Genomic DNA, 13238 nt, shown 5'->3' with positions numbered 1-13238 from the left:
CACACCAAATGCCAGAAACCCCAGGCTGACAAAACAGGTAGGATGGACACTGTAAAGAGACCTATTCATTCACACACACTGATTGACAGGATACACGAGGAACCGGGAGGCCAATCCAGGGAACTGCGGAAGCTGGAGGGTAAGGCTGGGGCTCCCAGGGTCCTCCTGGTCCCACTTGGACCCTGCAGTAGCCTGGATCCCTGAGCACCTCCAGTGTAGTCCCTGGAATAGATACTCCCTGCTGAGTCACCTCAGCCCCTGCCAGGCAGCCCCAGGGAGCCCCAGCCCCTCTCACACCTCCCCTAGCTGACACCTGGGCTCAGCTGGGAAACAGTGCTGACGCCAGGGCCCCACCCTGCAAGGCCCCAGGCACATACTGGGCCTGGCTCCAGACGTCAAGGAAGGTGGCAGCCCAGGAGTGGGGCGCAGCCCAGGAGTGGGGCTGATGCTAAGTATCCCAGAGAGCAACTTCCAGTCAGAGGAAGTAGCCTGTCCTGATCATCAGAGCCACAACCTGTTGTGGGGGAAACAGTCTTTCCTCCCCCCAAGTCACAATGCAATCAGAGCAGGGGGCTATGCAGTCAGGGCATGCATGCCCCTGCCTTGCCACAGGGTTACTGTAGGTGACACGGTGAGAAAGGGCCAAGACATGCCCATAAACGGTGACATGACGAAGTTAGCACATTCCAAGCCACTGAGGCCAGGCCACAGGGAGGACAGGAAGGATCCAAGCCCGGACCCTCCAGGGCTGCCTCCTGTGGGTGTCGAGGCTCCAGAATCAGGACAACGCCTCCTGGGCTGCACGGCAATGGAGCTACAAACGGACTGGCACCCCAGACTCTGGCAGCCTTCTCCACTGCTACACTCGGGCAGGCAGAGGCCAAAGCAAAAAAACAAGGGTGTCAGGTGGCAACAGGATGAAACCGGCTGGATGAGCAGGAGCTCTGCAAGACCTAAATGAGAGTCAATCACTTTCCCATTGGGGAATCATCAATTCAGCTCCAGTATTGACAGTCTGAAAGAATGTCACTGGCCCGGGAGAAGTCACCACCTCTGAGTACCTCTCTGGGCCTCACCTAGGATGGCCCCTCAGCCACCTACAAAGACATCCTTTATAGGAGGGAAGAGTCACCATCCTCTGGGGACTGTCACCTTCAGGGACACACAGGCAGGATCCAGCCTTCAGGGAGACCACCCGTGAGGTATGAGAAGAAAGACCAGCCGTTCAGTTGTTTAACAAGCATTTCCGCTTGCCCTGGGAGAGCTACTGCTAGAGAGTGGCACCATGGACTGGGACAGAGACGAAGGAAGGGATCTGCCGGAACTGTGCGGCCACTTCCCTGCAGCAGATGTAGACACAGAAGAGCTGGGGGCTCAGAGGACAGAAGAAAGAAAGGCCTGGGCCTTGGCGCTCAAGGTGGAAAGCACCGCGCTACAAGCTGCAAGTGACCTCACAGACAGGAATACCTGAGAGGGACCACAGCAGAGTGATGGCCATCGGGGCTCAATTACAGCATCCAAATGCCACGGTTACCCAAAGCCCCAGCATGAAGGTGCTCCCCCGGCCCACAGAACCAGAGCTCACCCCAATACTACTGTATACACACATGAGGTAGGTGAAGAGTGACTAGGGTAGCAGAGGAGGAGGCTTGGCCAAGAGCCCTCAGAGACCCTGCCGGAGTGTAACTGTCTGCTGGAAGAAGGTGGGCCAGAGCTAATGCCAACAAGCCTGTCATCGGCAAAGGATGCTACCAGGCTGCCCCCTTGGCCCAACACCTCCCTCTAATGCTGAGGTTAGGCAGGGTCCCCCAAGCCAAGGACTCTAACCATGTGGCCAGGCTCCCAGATTCAACCTCCAACCAGCAGTGAGAACCCTGCAGACACCCTGCCTGCTCTAAGGGCCACAGCGATAGAGGTGAGGTTCAGGTAGACGACCCTCTGTGCTGTCCTCCTGGGAGAGTTCCTCGTCACATGACCAAAACTAAGAAGTAGCTCCAATGGGGGCCCTCGGTCTTAGAGCTTAGCACTAAGTTCTTAGCACAGCCTTGGCCTTGGAGAACCAGAGCCCTTCCACGAACGATGACCACGGGGTCCCCATCTGTCCCCCAATAGGCTCCCTCCCACCTCAAAAGGAGGCCCTGGGTGTACGTGCATACACACACCGTGGTTAGCCGCGGGCTACGACTGCAGTTTCCAATGAACTCTGAAAAGGGCCTGGCCCACACTGTAACACAATGGCACACGCAGAAATCCTGGGCTGCGGGTTCAGAACCTGCACTGCGAGGCAGTCCATTCTCTTCTGACAAGAAGCGAATGGCAGAGTCTCCCTATCCTGAGCACAGCACCCCACAGATTAGACAGCATTCCCAGAGCAGACTGAGGCCACCCTGTGCGACTCAAAGCCACGCAAAGCCCTGGCCAGGCTAGGACAAGTGAGCCCTAACTGGTAGCATGGAGGAGCAGCTCACATCAAAAGCCACACTCAGGAAGCTGAAGAGGGTCAGCAGTGTGTCCAGGAGGAGGCCACAGACCTCTACTGATGGCCCTCGGCGCCACCAGCCCACTGCTGGGACTGCAGCTTTCCTAAGGCTTCCATCTACCAGCGCAGTCAGCCCCTGGGGCCTGGGCTCCCACACAGGGCAAAGCCCTCTGGCGGGGGGGGGTAGGGAGCCAGCCCAGCTCCTGTGTCAGCTTGCTCCCTGAGGGGCTCAGGAGCACGTCCCAAGGGCCCTCTCTGGGATCCTCAAGGCTTCCTGGTGTTTTCAAGGCTAAGCTCCAGGCTCTCCCGGCTCAGCAACGGCTGGCTACCACTGGCAAAAGCCAAACAACACCCCACACAGGCCCACAGATCCAGCTCCTGGCCTGAGAGGCTGTTAATATACCCACCACAGACAATGCCAGGGGGGCCTGGAGAGGTGCCCAGAGCAGACCCACCTGACCGGCATCCTCCACACTTGACCTGGCCCAGAGAGAACTCAGGGTCTCACCCTAACCACAGTCCTGCCTAGAAGGCTGTATCTGGACTGGATGAGGATGGCAGGCGCTTCCCAAGGACTCCTCCACCAAGGCTGAAGGTCAGGAGCAGCTTCCTGTGGAGACCCCCACAGCCCTGCCTCGCACACTTCCAGGGACCATTGTTCCCTAGAACAATGCCGCTGCTCTTTAAATGCCTGGCAAGACTGGCCGGAAAGCCCAGTGGGCTCCTCTCCTATCAGCACTTGCCAGCCAGGCTACAGCCTGGGAAACCAAGAGCCTACCCACATAGTCACTACCCACATAGAAGGCCGAGGCCCACGAGGCAGCGATCCAGGGGAGGACGCAGGCCCACGACAGACACTGCGCAAGTGTGGGGCAAGGACCCCCCGATGCAGAAGGGGCCCCACTCTCCCACCTTCTGCGCCCTCTAAGCCCTGCCCTGAGTGAAGTCTCCGTCTTCCCCGTTTCTAATCCTCCCAAACACAAACTAGCTCCAGCTATGGGACATGTGTGGCTAGGAAAGATATTTACCCAACCCCCTCTGACACGCATCTCGCCCCCTAGGGTGAAGTACACCAACACACAATCTTGCAGGCTCATAAGGTAGACACAGCAAGAGGAGCAACGTTGAACCCGCCACACTCCAAGCCCCAACCCCAGCCCAAGTACCAGCTCTTCCCTCTCAGGCACGGCTTGAAGAGGAGTCACTTACTCGGAGGGGAGTCCCGGGCCCGCTGACCAACTTCCACGCCTGTCGTTTGAGTTCCACGAGCTTTGTGTGGCAGTGGCGGCACCAACCGCCCCCGCCGGCCGAGTGGCCCTGCTCTGCGCTGGCCCCAGCGCCCTCCGGAGCAGGGCGGCTGCTGCTGCATGGGTCTTGGTCCAGCCCGGCGGGCAGCCTCTTGCGCGGGGATACCTCCAGCGGCTGGGGCTCTGGTGCCGGACCGCACTCAGCCACCTGCGGGGGTTGGAGGAGAAGGGACAGTAAGCCCAAGTCTTCCGGCTGTGCCACTGAAGGACTCCACGCGGCCGACTCCAGGCCCGGACCCTCACGCCCCTAAAGCCACGCTCTCGCAAAACTTAGGGCGCTTGGTGCAACGCCAGAGGTCCCTGGCGAAGAAGCTGGAGCCCGGCGCTCGTGCCCCGCCGCGCTCCGCTCCAGGCCCCACCCCTAGAGGGCGCCGCACACCCCGGTAGCATCCTTGTGGTCCCGGGCTCTGAACCCGATGCCACCGGCCCCGGCCGCCCGCTCCGGTAGCCGGGCCTTTCGTACCGCGGGCTGCACCGCACACAAGGAGGCGCCGCGGCCGACCATGGCCCGGACGCAGGGAGGGCTGCGTTGGTTCTCGAGGCGCGGCGGCTACGTGATCCGGCCCGGAGGCACCCCCATGGCCAGGCCTACTGCCCTGAAGTTGGCGGCGCTGGCGAGCGGAGGAGACCGCGTTGCAGACGCGACCGGCTTGCTCCGGGACAGGCTGGGCGGGGGCGGAGGCGGGCCAAGGCTTGTAGGGAGAGGGAAGGGGGCGGGACGCCAGAGCACCGCCCCCACCCTGAGCAGAGCAAGGTGGGCGGGGGTCCTGCTCCTCCTTGCGGCCCCGCCTACTGCTAGGACCCCAACCTGTTAGGTGAGTGCTGTCGGGGGAGGGGCCATGGGGGCTGCCGAGACAAAAGTTACGCGCACGCATGCGCCTCTGTCCCCTCGGAGCGAGGATGGGGTCTGCGTGCCTCCGGGGAGGCACCCAACGCTGTCTTCACTTTGCGAGCGGGAAAACTGAGCTTTTGCGCAAGGTCTCACTGCAAGGAAACGGCGGTGGCGGCTACGGGTAATGGAAGGGGCTGGGCCCCAGCCAACAGCTTCCCCAGCACACCCTGAGCACTTGGAGTGTGGCTGGCCACCCTTTGGCTCCAACTCTCTCGAGTGGGTGAGGGTCTGCGTCTCCAGACGTGCAGTGAGCGCCTAGGAGCTGCCTCGAAGTGGCTTTGCAAGCCGCGCGTGTGCCTGAAAGTGGATTGCACGCTGAGCCGCCTGGGAAGTGGAGGAAGCGGCGCGGCTGGCCCTGGGGGGGTGCCGGACCTGTTGTCAGCAAGCCTGGCAGATGGGAAGTTAGCTCCGGAATTAATTGCCTGTTTGTCTGCGACCGGGATATCTCCCCCTTCCCCTAGCGACCAGTTGCTCTCGCCCAAGTCAGACCCCAAATGTCACCACCAGCTGAGGTCGCAAAGGGCTCCGGTCCCAGCCCAGGATCAGCCCGAAAACCCAGCCTGGAGCAAGGCGGGCGCAGAGGCGGGGCTCCCCGTGACACGAGCGCCACCTGCCGGCCGCCTTATGCACAGGGTTCGAGGGCGCAGAGACACAGGACGCCACGCGCCCGGAGCGCAGAGCTGTCCGCCTCAAGCTGAGACCTAGGACAGCTGGGCCGGGGTGATTCAGGGAAAGACCCTGGCTGGACACCCCCGGAGCAGTCAGACCTCGCGCAGTGCAGGGTCTGTCCAGCGGTCCCTCCTTGCAGCTCCCCTTCCCCACCCGCTCCCACCCTGCTTACTTAGCCCTCCACTCCTGCGCACTAATGGACAAGAGTGGAATAAATGATCCGGTTCCCCGGGTCATCTATGACTTAAGAGAGTCTGTACACGCGACGGGGAGTCACGAATAAACTGGGAACGGCCCCCACTTTCTGCAGCCCCCAAGCCTCCGGGCCCTTTACTTCCGCTTTTCAGCTTCGCGAAGGAAGACAGGCCAGCTTTGGCCCACCCTGGGATCCGGGTGGCCCCGGGCACCACCCTCCTCACCCTCCACCCCGCAAGCACAGCAAACAGCGTCAGCCCGCCCCTCCCACGGCACTGAGGCAAACACCCTGCGCCCTGGAGCCTCACACCCGCCCCCGACCTCCGCAAACACACGCACTCCTCCTCGCACGCGCCCCCCAGGAGCCTCGCCCGGAACCAGGCCCTGCGCTCACGCTGGGCCACACCCGCAACTTGACTTCCCCTCACCGGCGCGGCTCTCGGACGCTGGCTCCACGTTCCAGTTCCCAGCGCACACAAAAACCGCGGCCCCGCCAGAGCCCGAGCTGCGCCGCGCGACCGGAATCTCCTCCGAAACTCGGGTCACCTCCCGCTAGCCTCTTCCTAGCCCGTCTCTGCGAGGCGAGAGTCGGGGTCTCCGAGCCACGCTCTCCCCCTGGGTGCTGCGGGCTCGGGTCCCAGCGAAGCCTCGACTGGAGGAGGAGAGCCAAGCAGCACCAGCCCGGGAAAGTGCGGTCTCCGAGCGGATCGCGGGACTCCGCCCGGGACCTGCCGCGGCTCCCGGGGCTGCGCAGCAAAGTGGCGGGACGGCGTCGCCGCTGCCCGCCCAGCCCCGCCGGCTCTCACCTTGCCTCGCCGCCGCAGGAGGTGACTGGTGAAGCCCAGGATGATGTCCGAGTCCAGGCAGAGCGCCCCCATCTCCAGCAGGCTCGGAACCTTGCGGGGCGCGCCGCGGGGCGGCTCGGGGGACCCCGGCAGCGCCATGGAGGAGCGGACGGCGGCCAGCGGCCCCGAGCGTCTCCCGCCGCCGCCGCCACCCCGCCCGCCCGCGCGCTCCCCGGCCGCGCGCCCGCCGCCGCCGAGCCTCGCCCGGCACAGGCCGCCCACCAGGCCCCCAGCCCTCGGCGGCCGGCGCCCCCCAGCCCTGCGCTTGCTCCGCGCCGCGCGCCCGCGCGCTCCAGCCCCGCCCGCCCGCGCCGACAGCGCCCCCTCAGCCCGGGCGGCGAGCGGGACAGCGGACCCGAGTTGGGGAGAGGTGTGGAGAGAATGAGGGACCAAGACCCCGGCAGGTTTGCGCCTGACCGCCTTTCGCCTCCCCCCTCCTCCCAAGACGCCAGGACCTTTGGCGGTGGGCACTGACACCAGGCAGGGACGCCACCTCCAAGTTGGGCTCCTGGAAACCTCTGCAGAGAGGTAGCATCTTCCCAGCTTCGCTCTATAGCCTGTTCTAGGCGCCTTGGGGTCCAGGTCCCAGAAAACACTCAGGGAGGCCGATGACGCCCATGCTCCAAGGCACGCATGCCGGGGGCAGTGGTTGGGAGCCCTAGCTTTCTAACCTAGCATCCGGGCTTTCCTTGCCTTTGCTTGGACACGAACTCTGGCACTCTAAAGCCTCGGGCGGAGTTGGGATCAAAACGTCTGGGCAGAGGGTCAGTGGGGTGAGAAAGAGTTGCCTAAATACCCTAAGCCCCCTGCCTGGGGGGGGGGGGGTCTTTAGAGGTAGAGGGTGTCAGAAACAAGAGGCACAGGAACCTGAAAGAAGACCTGGAAAGACAGCAGGCACAGGAAGGAGACTTCTTCAGAGCCCAGGCGAGGCTGCTGAGACACCCTGCCCTCTCTACGCTCCACTAGGCACAATCTTGGAATCTCTCCATCCCCCCTCCACTTCTGGGGTCCCTCGCTTGACTCCCCCCGGTGGCGGCTAGAGATCAGTGTCTCTGTCTGACAGGCCAGGGGCCCTGTGCTTCTGTTTCCAATACTCTAGTCTGATGGCCCTGAGCTGTGTCTACGGAGCTTCTAAAAAGGAAAGAAACAAGAGCAGGTATGGGCCCTTCTTCCCCAGTGGCCATCCTTAGTCTGGGGCAGAGATCAGCCGTAAAGAAAATGGAGGCCCTCTTAGCGCCAGTTTGGGGTCCCGGGCCCAAGCTCCAGTAGGACTTCAGGCTTCCTCTTTCCTCTCCCAGAGGCAGGGGACTCAGGCAAACCCCTCCTGTCTTCATCCCCTACCCGGTCTCCTCCGATCCCCCCTCAGTCTTGGTAGGAGGCCATCCACCACCTCTGTGGATTGATTAAAGTCATTGTAAGGATTTTTTAACATTTAATTTACCAGGTCGAGGCCTGGGCAGAGCTGTCCCCGGGGAAATCTAGGCCAAGGGAACTAAACAGAAAAAACCTTGAGCAATTGAGTGAAGCCTCCACAGGATTAATTGCCAGAGGCCAGCTTCCAATCAGGCCACACACAAGATATTTCAGGAAGGTTGCGGTGGTCGTGTTCCTGCAATGAGTGTGTGGGGGTCTGGGGCTCCCAACCTGCTGCTGGTGCCTCCTTCCCTGGAAGGCACTCTGAGAGAACACAGACCAGGAGCCCCACTCCTGCCCATCAGACCTTTAAAAGAAAGGGCTCCTATTTGCAGCTGGAAAATATTGTCAAGCAAGCATCTCGACCAGCTCCCAGAATAGGCACTTGAAAATGCAGTCCGGGCAGGGCATGCGCCATGGCTGACCCCAGAAGTTCATCTCCAAGGGCAGTGTATGAACTTAGGTAGGAGCAGGGGCTCTTGAGCTGATGGCTTAGGCGCTGTACAGCATAGCATCACACAGTGTGGCCTCAGCTCCACTCCTGAGGAGAGTGTGTGCTCACTGAAGCATGGACCTTCCCCGGAGAGACAGGAGAGATGGGGCCATTGACTCTTGGAGACCAGGGAGAGTTTTTGCTTCATTTGGTGCCGTTGTGTATGGGTTGGGGGTTTGGTTCTGTTTGTTCTTTGAGACAGGCTTACTCTGAAGCCCTGGCTGACCTGAGGCTCACTGTGAAGCCCTGGCTGACCTGAAGCTCACTCTGTAGGCCAGGCTGTCCTCGGACCCAACAGAGATCTGCCTGCCTCTGCCTTCCAAGTGCTGAGTTAAAGGCGTGTGCCTCCATGCCCAGATAACTTTATGGGTTTGTTTTGACCACTAGTTTGAGTTGTTAATAAAACTTTAGCACTTTAACGCCTGGGGCAGAGGTGACATCATGACATCTGGGCAGGTGGGGGCGGTCCAGACTGGCAGCAGTTAAAGGGGCTGAGGTCCATGGTCCCAGAACGCCATTCAGGAACAGCAGATTCTCAGCTTTCCAAGAGTGGTAAGACAAGGGGAGGTCTTCCCTCATTCCAGGGGCACTTGAGACCCTCCCTCATTTCTGCACCCCTGGGAGCCCACAGCAGAGTGGCATGCCTGTGGATATGTGCCACCCACATAACAATCTTCACTTCTTTATCCTGACCACAAAGTGTCCCCATTTCACAAACGAGGAAGCAGTGAAGCCTTTTGCTGGATAGATGGAGTCTGGACCCTCAGCAGCGGGTCTCCTTGCCTCCTGACCCCCTGTGTCCCCAGGACCTGGTCTCAGGAGAGCAGCAATGGGAGAAAGGGCCAAACTTTAACCTTTGAGCATCCTGCAAAGGCGGTGGTACAAAAACAGGATGGACAGAGGATGGTCAGCTCTGCAGTGGCCAGGGTCTTTGGGCGATCAGTGGGCTAAGAGTGTGTCAGAGAGATCACCGTGGTCAGCCCACTGCTGTGGTATGCAGACCCCTGCTGGTCACTGGGCCTATTCCTCTCTCCGCCACTCAAAATTATCCCATCCTTTCTGCCAGGGGCTCAGAGCCAGCACTTTGGGGCTGCAGCAGACACGTGGCTTCAGCACCCTGGCCAGCGCCCACCCTTGCGGCCGGGGACTTAAGCGCCTTTGCCTTTAGAATTTGCTCACCGGTAACTCACCCTGGCTGCTGGATGCCCCTCCATCCAGGCCCCCTGTGCCTAGGGCCTGCTTCTTCCTAAGGCTACACAAGCACATATGGTGCCCTAATCTCAATTACCCTCACCACTCTCCGCTCTAAATACCCTACTGGAGGTCATTCGTCCATTGCACCCTCTTCTGCCTGTGTTAACACGGCGGGAGAGCATGGAGAAGTCAGTTAGGCCATACACACATCCTTCTCTGCTTCCTGTGATCCCCACCAAGGCCTGGCGCTGCAGGACCTGGCCATCCTTCTCCAACACTGACCCTGGCCCAGATCCATTCCCACGGGCCTCTTCACTGCTCCCGAGCAGGAGGGTCCCTGCGCTGCTGCTGCAGCTGGTAGTTGGGAGCTCTTCCCACAGAGAGCACTGGCTCTTTTCCTCCAGGTCGCCCTGGAGTGCCAGCTTGACAGTGAAGCCGTCCTTGCCTAAAACTCCCATCCGTGACAGCTCCTCCCAGCCTCCTCCTATGCTTCCATTTCTTCCTTATCGTTCACCATAGATTAAATTTTTCTCTCTTTGAATGTCAGTCACCTATCATACAGTCAGCTGGAAAATGGCAGGAAGTTTTGTGCTGTTTCCCCAGGCCTAGAGTAGGAAAGAAGCCCTTCCATTTGCTCACAAAATTAACCAGTACCTGGAATCCTGGGTGCTGGCTTTGTGCCAGCCCCATTCCAGGCATGGCTGCAGACCAAGGGAAGAAATAGATGTGGTGCTAGATGTCCCTTTACTCTCCCAGCTCGTCCGCTGCACTGCCATGAGGACCAGCCTCATGGTCCTCCAGCCCTCCAGCCACACCTACCGGGACTGCTGGTCCTGGTAAAGAGTCTGAGATTTTCCCTGGAGCTCCATCCAAAATTGCAATCCCCAGCCAGCCTGCAGGACCCTGGACCTCTCCTTCCTTCTCCCCTTCCTTCGTCCCAACTCTTCCTTCATCCCTTTCAACTCAGCTCCTCCCACACCCAAACCAAGGCCACCCAGCCCTATGCCACTGTGCTTAAGACCAGCAGATGGCGCCCTTTGGCCACAGTCCTTATGGCAGGAACCAAAGTGAGCATGAAACCAAGGACCACAGGGTGAGATGCTTCAAGGCATGGATCCCAAGGCTCCTGCCTCCAGCCCTGATGCCTCCCTGAGACCCTTCAGACACTTCACAGGCCTTGTACCCTACTCCCCTCCCAACCTCTCTCTTCCTGACTCCACTCCAAATCTGGGCTCAGTGTCCATCTTTGGAATGGACAGTGGCCAGAGTCCTCCTCAACTCTCCAAGCACTTTGAGCAGAGGCCCAGGCTCCTGAACCAGGATGGAAACCCTCAGGAAACCCCAGCATTGATGGTTGTCCAAAGATCCCACCACTATGCTGATTGTCTCCTAGAGAGTCCTCCTGGGCACCACTCCCTAAGGGAGAGCTCTGTGACTGGGTGTGAAGGCAGCCTTGGAACTGTAGCTCTGGGGGTTGATTCCCCGTGACTCCATCAGTTAGTCCAGGATGAAGCCAGTAATGTGAGCACAGATACAATTCACAGAGCAAGCAAAATGCACCTGCGAATAAATAAACAGTAGCAGAAATAAAGCAGAAGACTGAAAGATAAGATCAAAGCTGGAGCTGGAGGGGTGTGGCTCGGTGCTTCAGAGCACTTATTGCTCTTGCGGAGGATCTGGATTCAAGTCCCTCCACCCACATGACGGTTTACAACCATCTGTAACGCCAGTGCCAGGGGATCCAGAGCCCTCTTCTGACCTTCAAGACAGATATGCAGGCAAAACACTCATACACATAAAGTAATTTAATATTTAATTAAAAATGTATAGAAGACCAAAGAGATTTCCCAAAGGGTAAAGAAAGAACTACCGGGAAAGAAGGAAGAAGAGGAGATGGAGCAATGGCTCAGTGGTCAACTGACCCCTGCTGCTCTTCCAGAGGACCAGAGTTCAGATCCCAGTATCAGCTGGCTCACACCTGCCTGTAACTCTAGTTCCCGGAGATGCAACGCCCTCTTCTGGCCTCTGTGAACACTCACACGTATGTGACACTGACACATAAATAAAAGTTTAAAAGGAAGAGGACCTGCCACGTTAGAATAGAAAGGAACACAGCTGATGAACAGGAAAATACTAAAAATATATAAGTGAGGAAACATTCAACAGGAAACCCCCAGACAGAGGCAGGGCTTCCTCAGCACTAGCACCAAGCGGGGAGGGCAGCATCTCGTAAAGTTCTAAAACAAGGCTAGGATGAGCCGCAGGTCCTATGAAGCTTGCGGCGGGGACGGGCTCTCACACATCACAGTTTGCAGTGCCAGCTGAAGGTGGAAGGCAGCAGAGCAGTTTCCAAAGCTGAGGGAAGCAGATTCCACACACAGCCAGACCGTGCACTGCATGTGGAGGTGGATAGAGATCTAAGGGCTTCCCTTCCTTGCACTTCATAGAAGATGAGCCCACACCCAGGCTCGGTGGCGCACGCCTGTCATCCCAGCACTCGGGGAGGCAGAGGCAGGCCGATCTCTGTGAGTTTGAGGTCAGCCTGGTCTAGGACAGCGAAGGCTACAGAGAGAAACCCTGTCTCAAAAAACCAAACAAGCAAGCAAGCAAACAAAAGAGAAAAGATGAGCTCCTGTTTAACACACCCGCCAAAGGAGCTGAACCGAGGGAAAACAGGCATGGGACTGAAGAGATACAGAACCCAAGAAAGAGGCAAAGGGCTGGTCTTGAACCAGTGGCCAAGCTGGTGGGGACCGCCATCTCAGGATTCACTGTGCTAAAGTCCCTCAGGGTCCAGCCTGAAGCAAGCATCCAGAGGAGCCCTGAGCAGGAGGCAGGGGAGGAAGATGGAGGAGAGAAATAGATGCACGATGGATTTGAACCCGTTTAGAAGAGATTCAAGCTTCCGAAGCTCAGCTGTGACTCATCTTTCCATAGCTCACAATATTAACAGATTCTGAATACCAGTTCAGGAAAACTAAGTGACCAAGGTACAGGACGAAAGTGGGGTAGGGATGCAAGATGTCAGAGACAGCAGATCCCAGGGTGTGACACTGAAAAGGAAAGTGCGCAAGGAGGCCAGGTGGTGTGAAGCAGAAAGGGAAGTGCCAGGTGGCATTAAAGGAGGCGCCATCCACGGCTGGACTTGGAGAGGGGATACACGGCAGGGGGATGGGGAATTTTTGTTTTCCCAAAGCCTTGAAACAATTTGATCACATGAGTGAGCGTGTGTGTGTGTGTGTGTGTGTGTGTGTGTGTGTGTGTACCATGGTTCATGTGTGGAGGTGACAGAACAGCTTTCAGAATCTGGTTTTCTTTCATCGACAGGCTGCCAGGTGACTCTCCACCTCCCATCCACTGGGGGAACACAGGTGTGCACCTCTGCATCTGGATTTTCAGTGGGGTCCAGGGGTCCAAATTCAGGTTGCTAGCCTTAACCACAGAGCTGTCACCTTATTTTTAAAAGATTCATGTTTACATTAATTACATGCATGACTGTGTGCCTGTATGTGGATATGTGCACATGAGTATATGCCAGGGAGGGGGCTGTCCAGAAGCAGGTGTCAGAGCCTCCGAGCTGGAGTGAGAGGTGTTTGTGAGTTGCCGGACATGGGTGCTTGGAACCAAACCCTGGTCCCCTAGAAGAGGAGTGCATGCTCTTACCCAGGGAACCACCTTTCCAGTCTCACCTTATGTTTTCAGACAGGCGCACTCGGTGAACCTGGAATTCACCCACTGGCTAAACTTGCTG

General features: G+C 58.7%; 1 protein-coding gene across 4 annotated transcripts in view; it reads right to left on the bottom strand.

Annotated features, from left to right (window-relative positions):
• Positions 1-6537, bottom strand: part of Kif26a (kinesin family member 26A) — a 37457-nt gene extending 30920 nt beyond the window's left edge. For 2 of the 4 annotated variants that reach the window (XM_060388254.1, XM_060388255.1), the window contains exons 1-2: positions 6349-6537; positions 3689-3934 (exon numbers count right to left, since the gene is read on the bottom strand). In XM_060388254.1, the coding sequence (XP_060244237.1) occupies positions 3689-3934; positions 6349-6486 (384 nt within the window). In that variant the 5' untranslated portion in view covers positions 6487-6537. Of the gene's footprint in view, positions 1-3688; positions 3935-4249; positions 4465-6348 lie in introns of those variants that run through there. The other 2 variants (XM_021627027.2, XM_060388256.1) reach the window with 1 other exon arrangement.
• Positions 6538-13238: the final 6701 nt, after the last annotated feature.

Source organism: Meriones unguiculatus, chromosome 7 (assembly GCF_030254825.1).
Source record: "Meriones unguiculatus strain TT.TT164.6M chromosome 7, Bangor_MerUng_6.1, whole genome shotgun sequence".
NCBI classification, from domain to species: Eukaryota; Metazoa; Chordata; class Mammalia; order Rodentia; family Muridae; genus Meriones; species Meriones unguiculatus.
The sequence above is the reverse complement of the archived record's forward strand: the minus strand, read 5'-3'. Positions and strand labels throughout refer to the sequence as shown.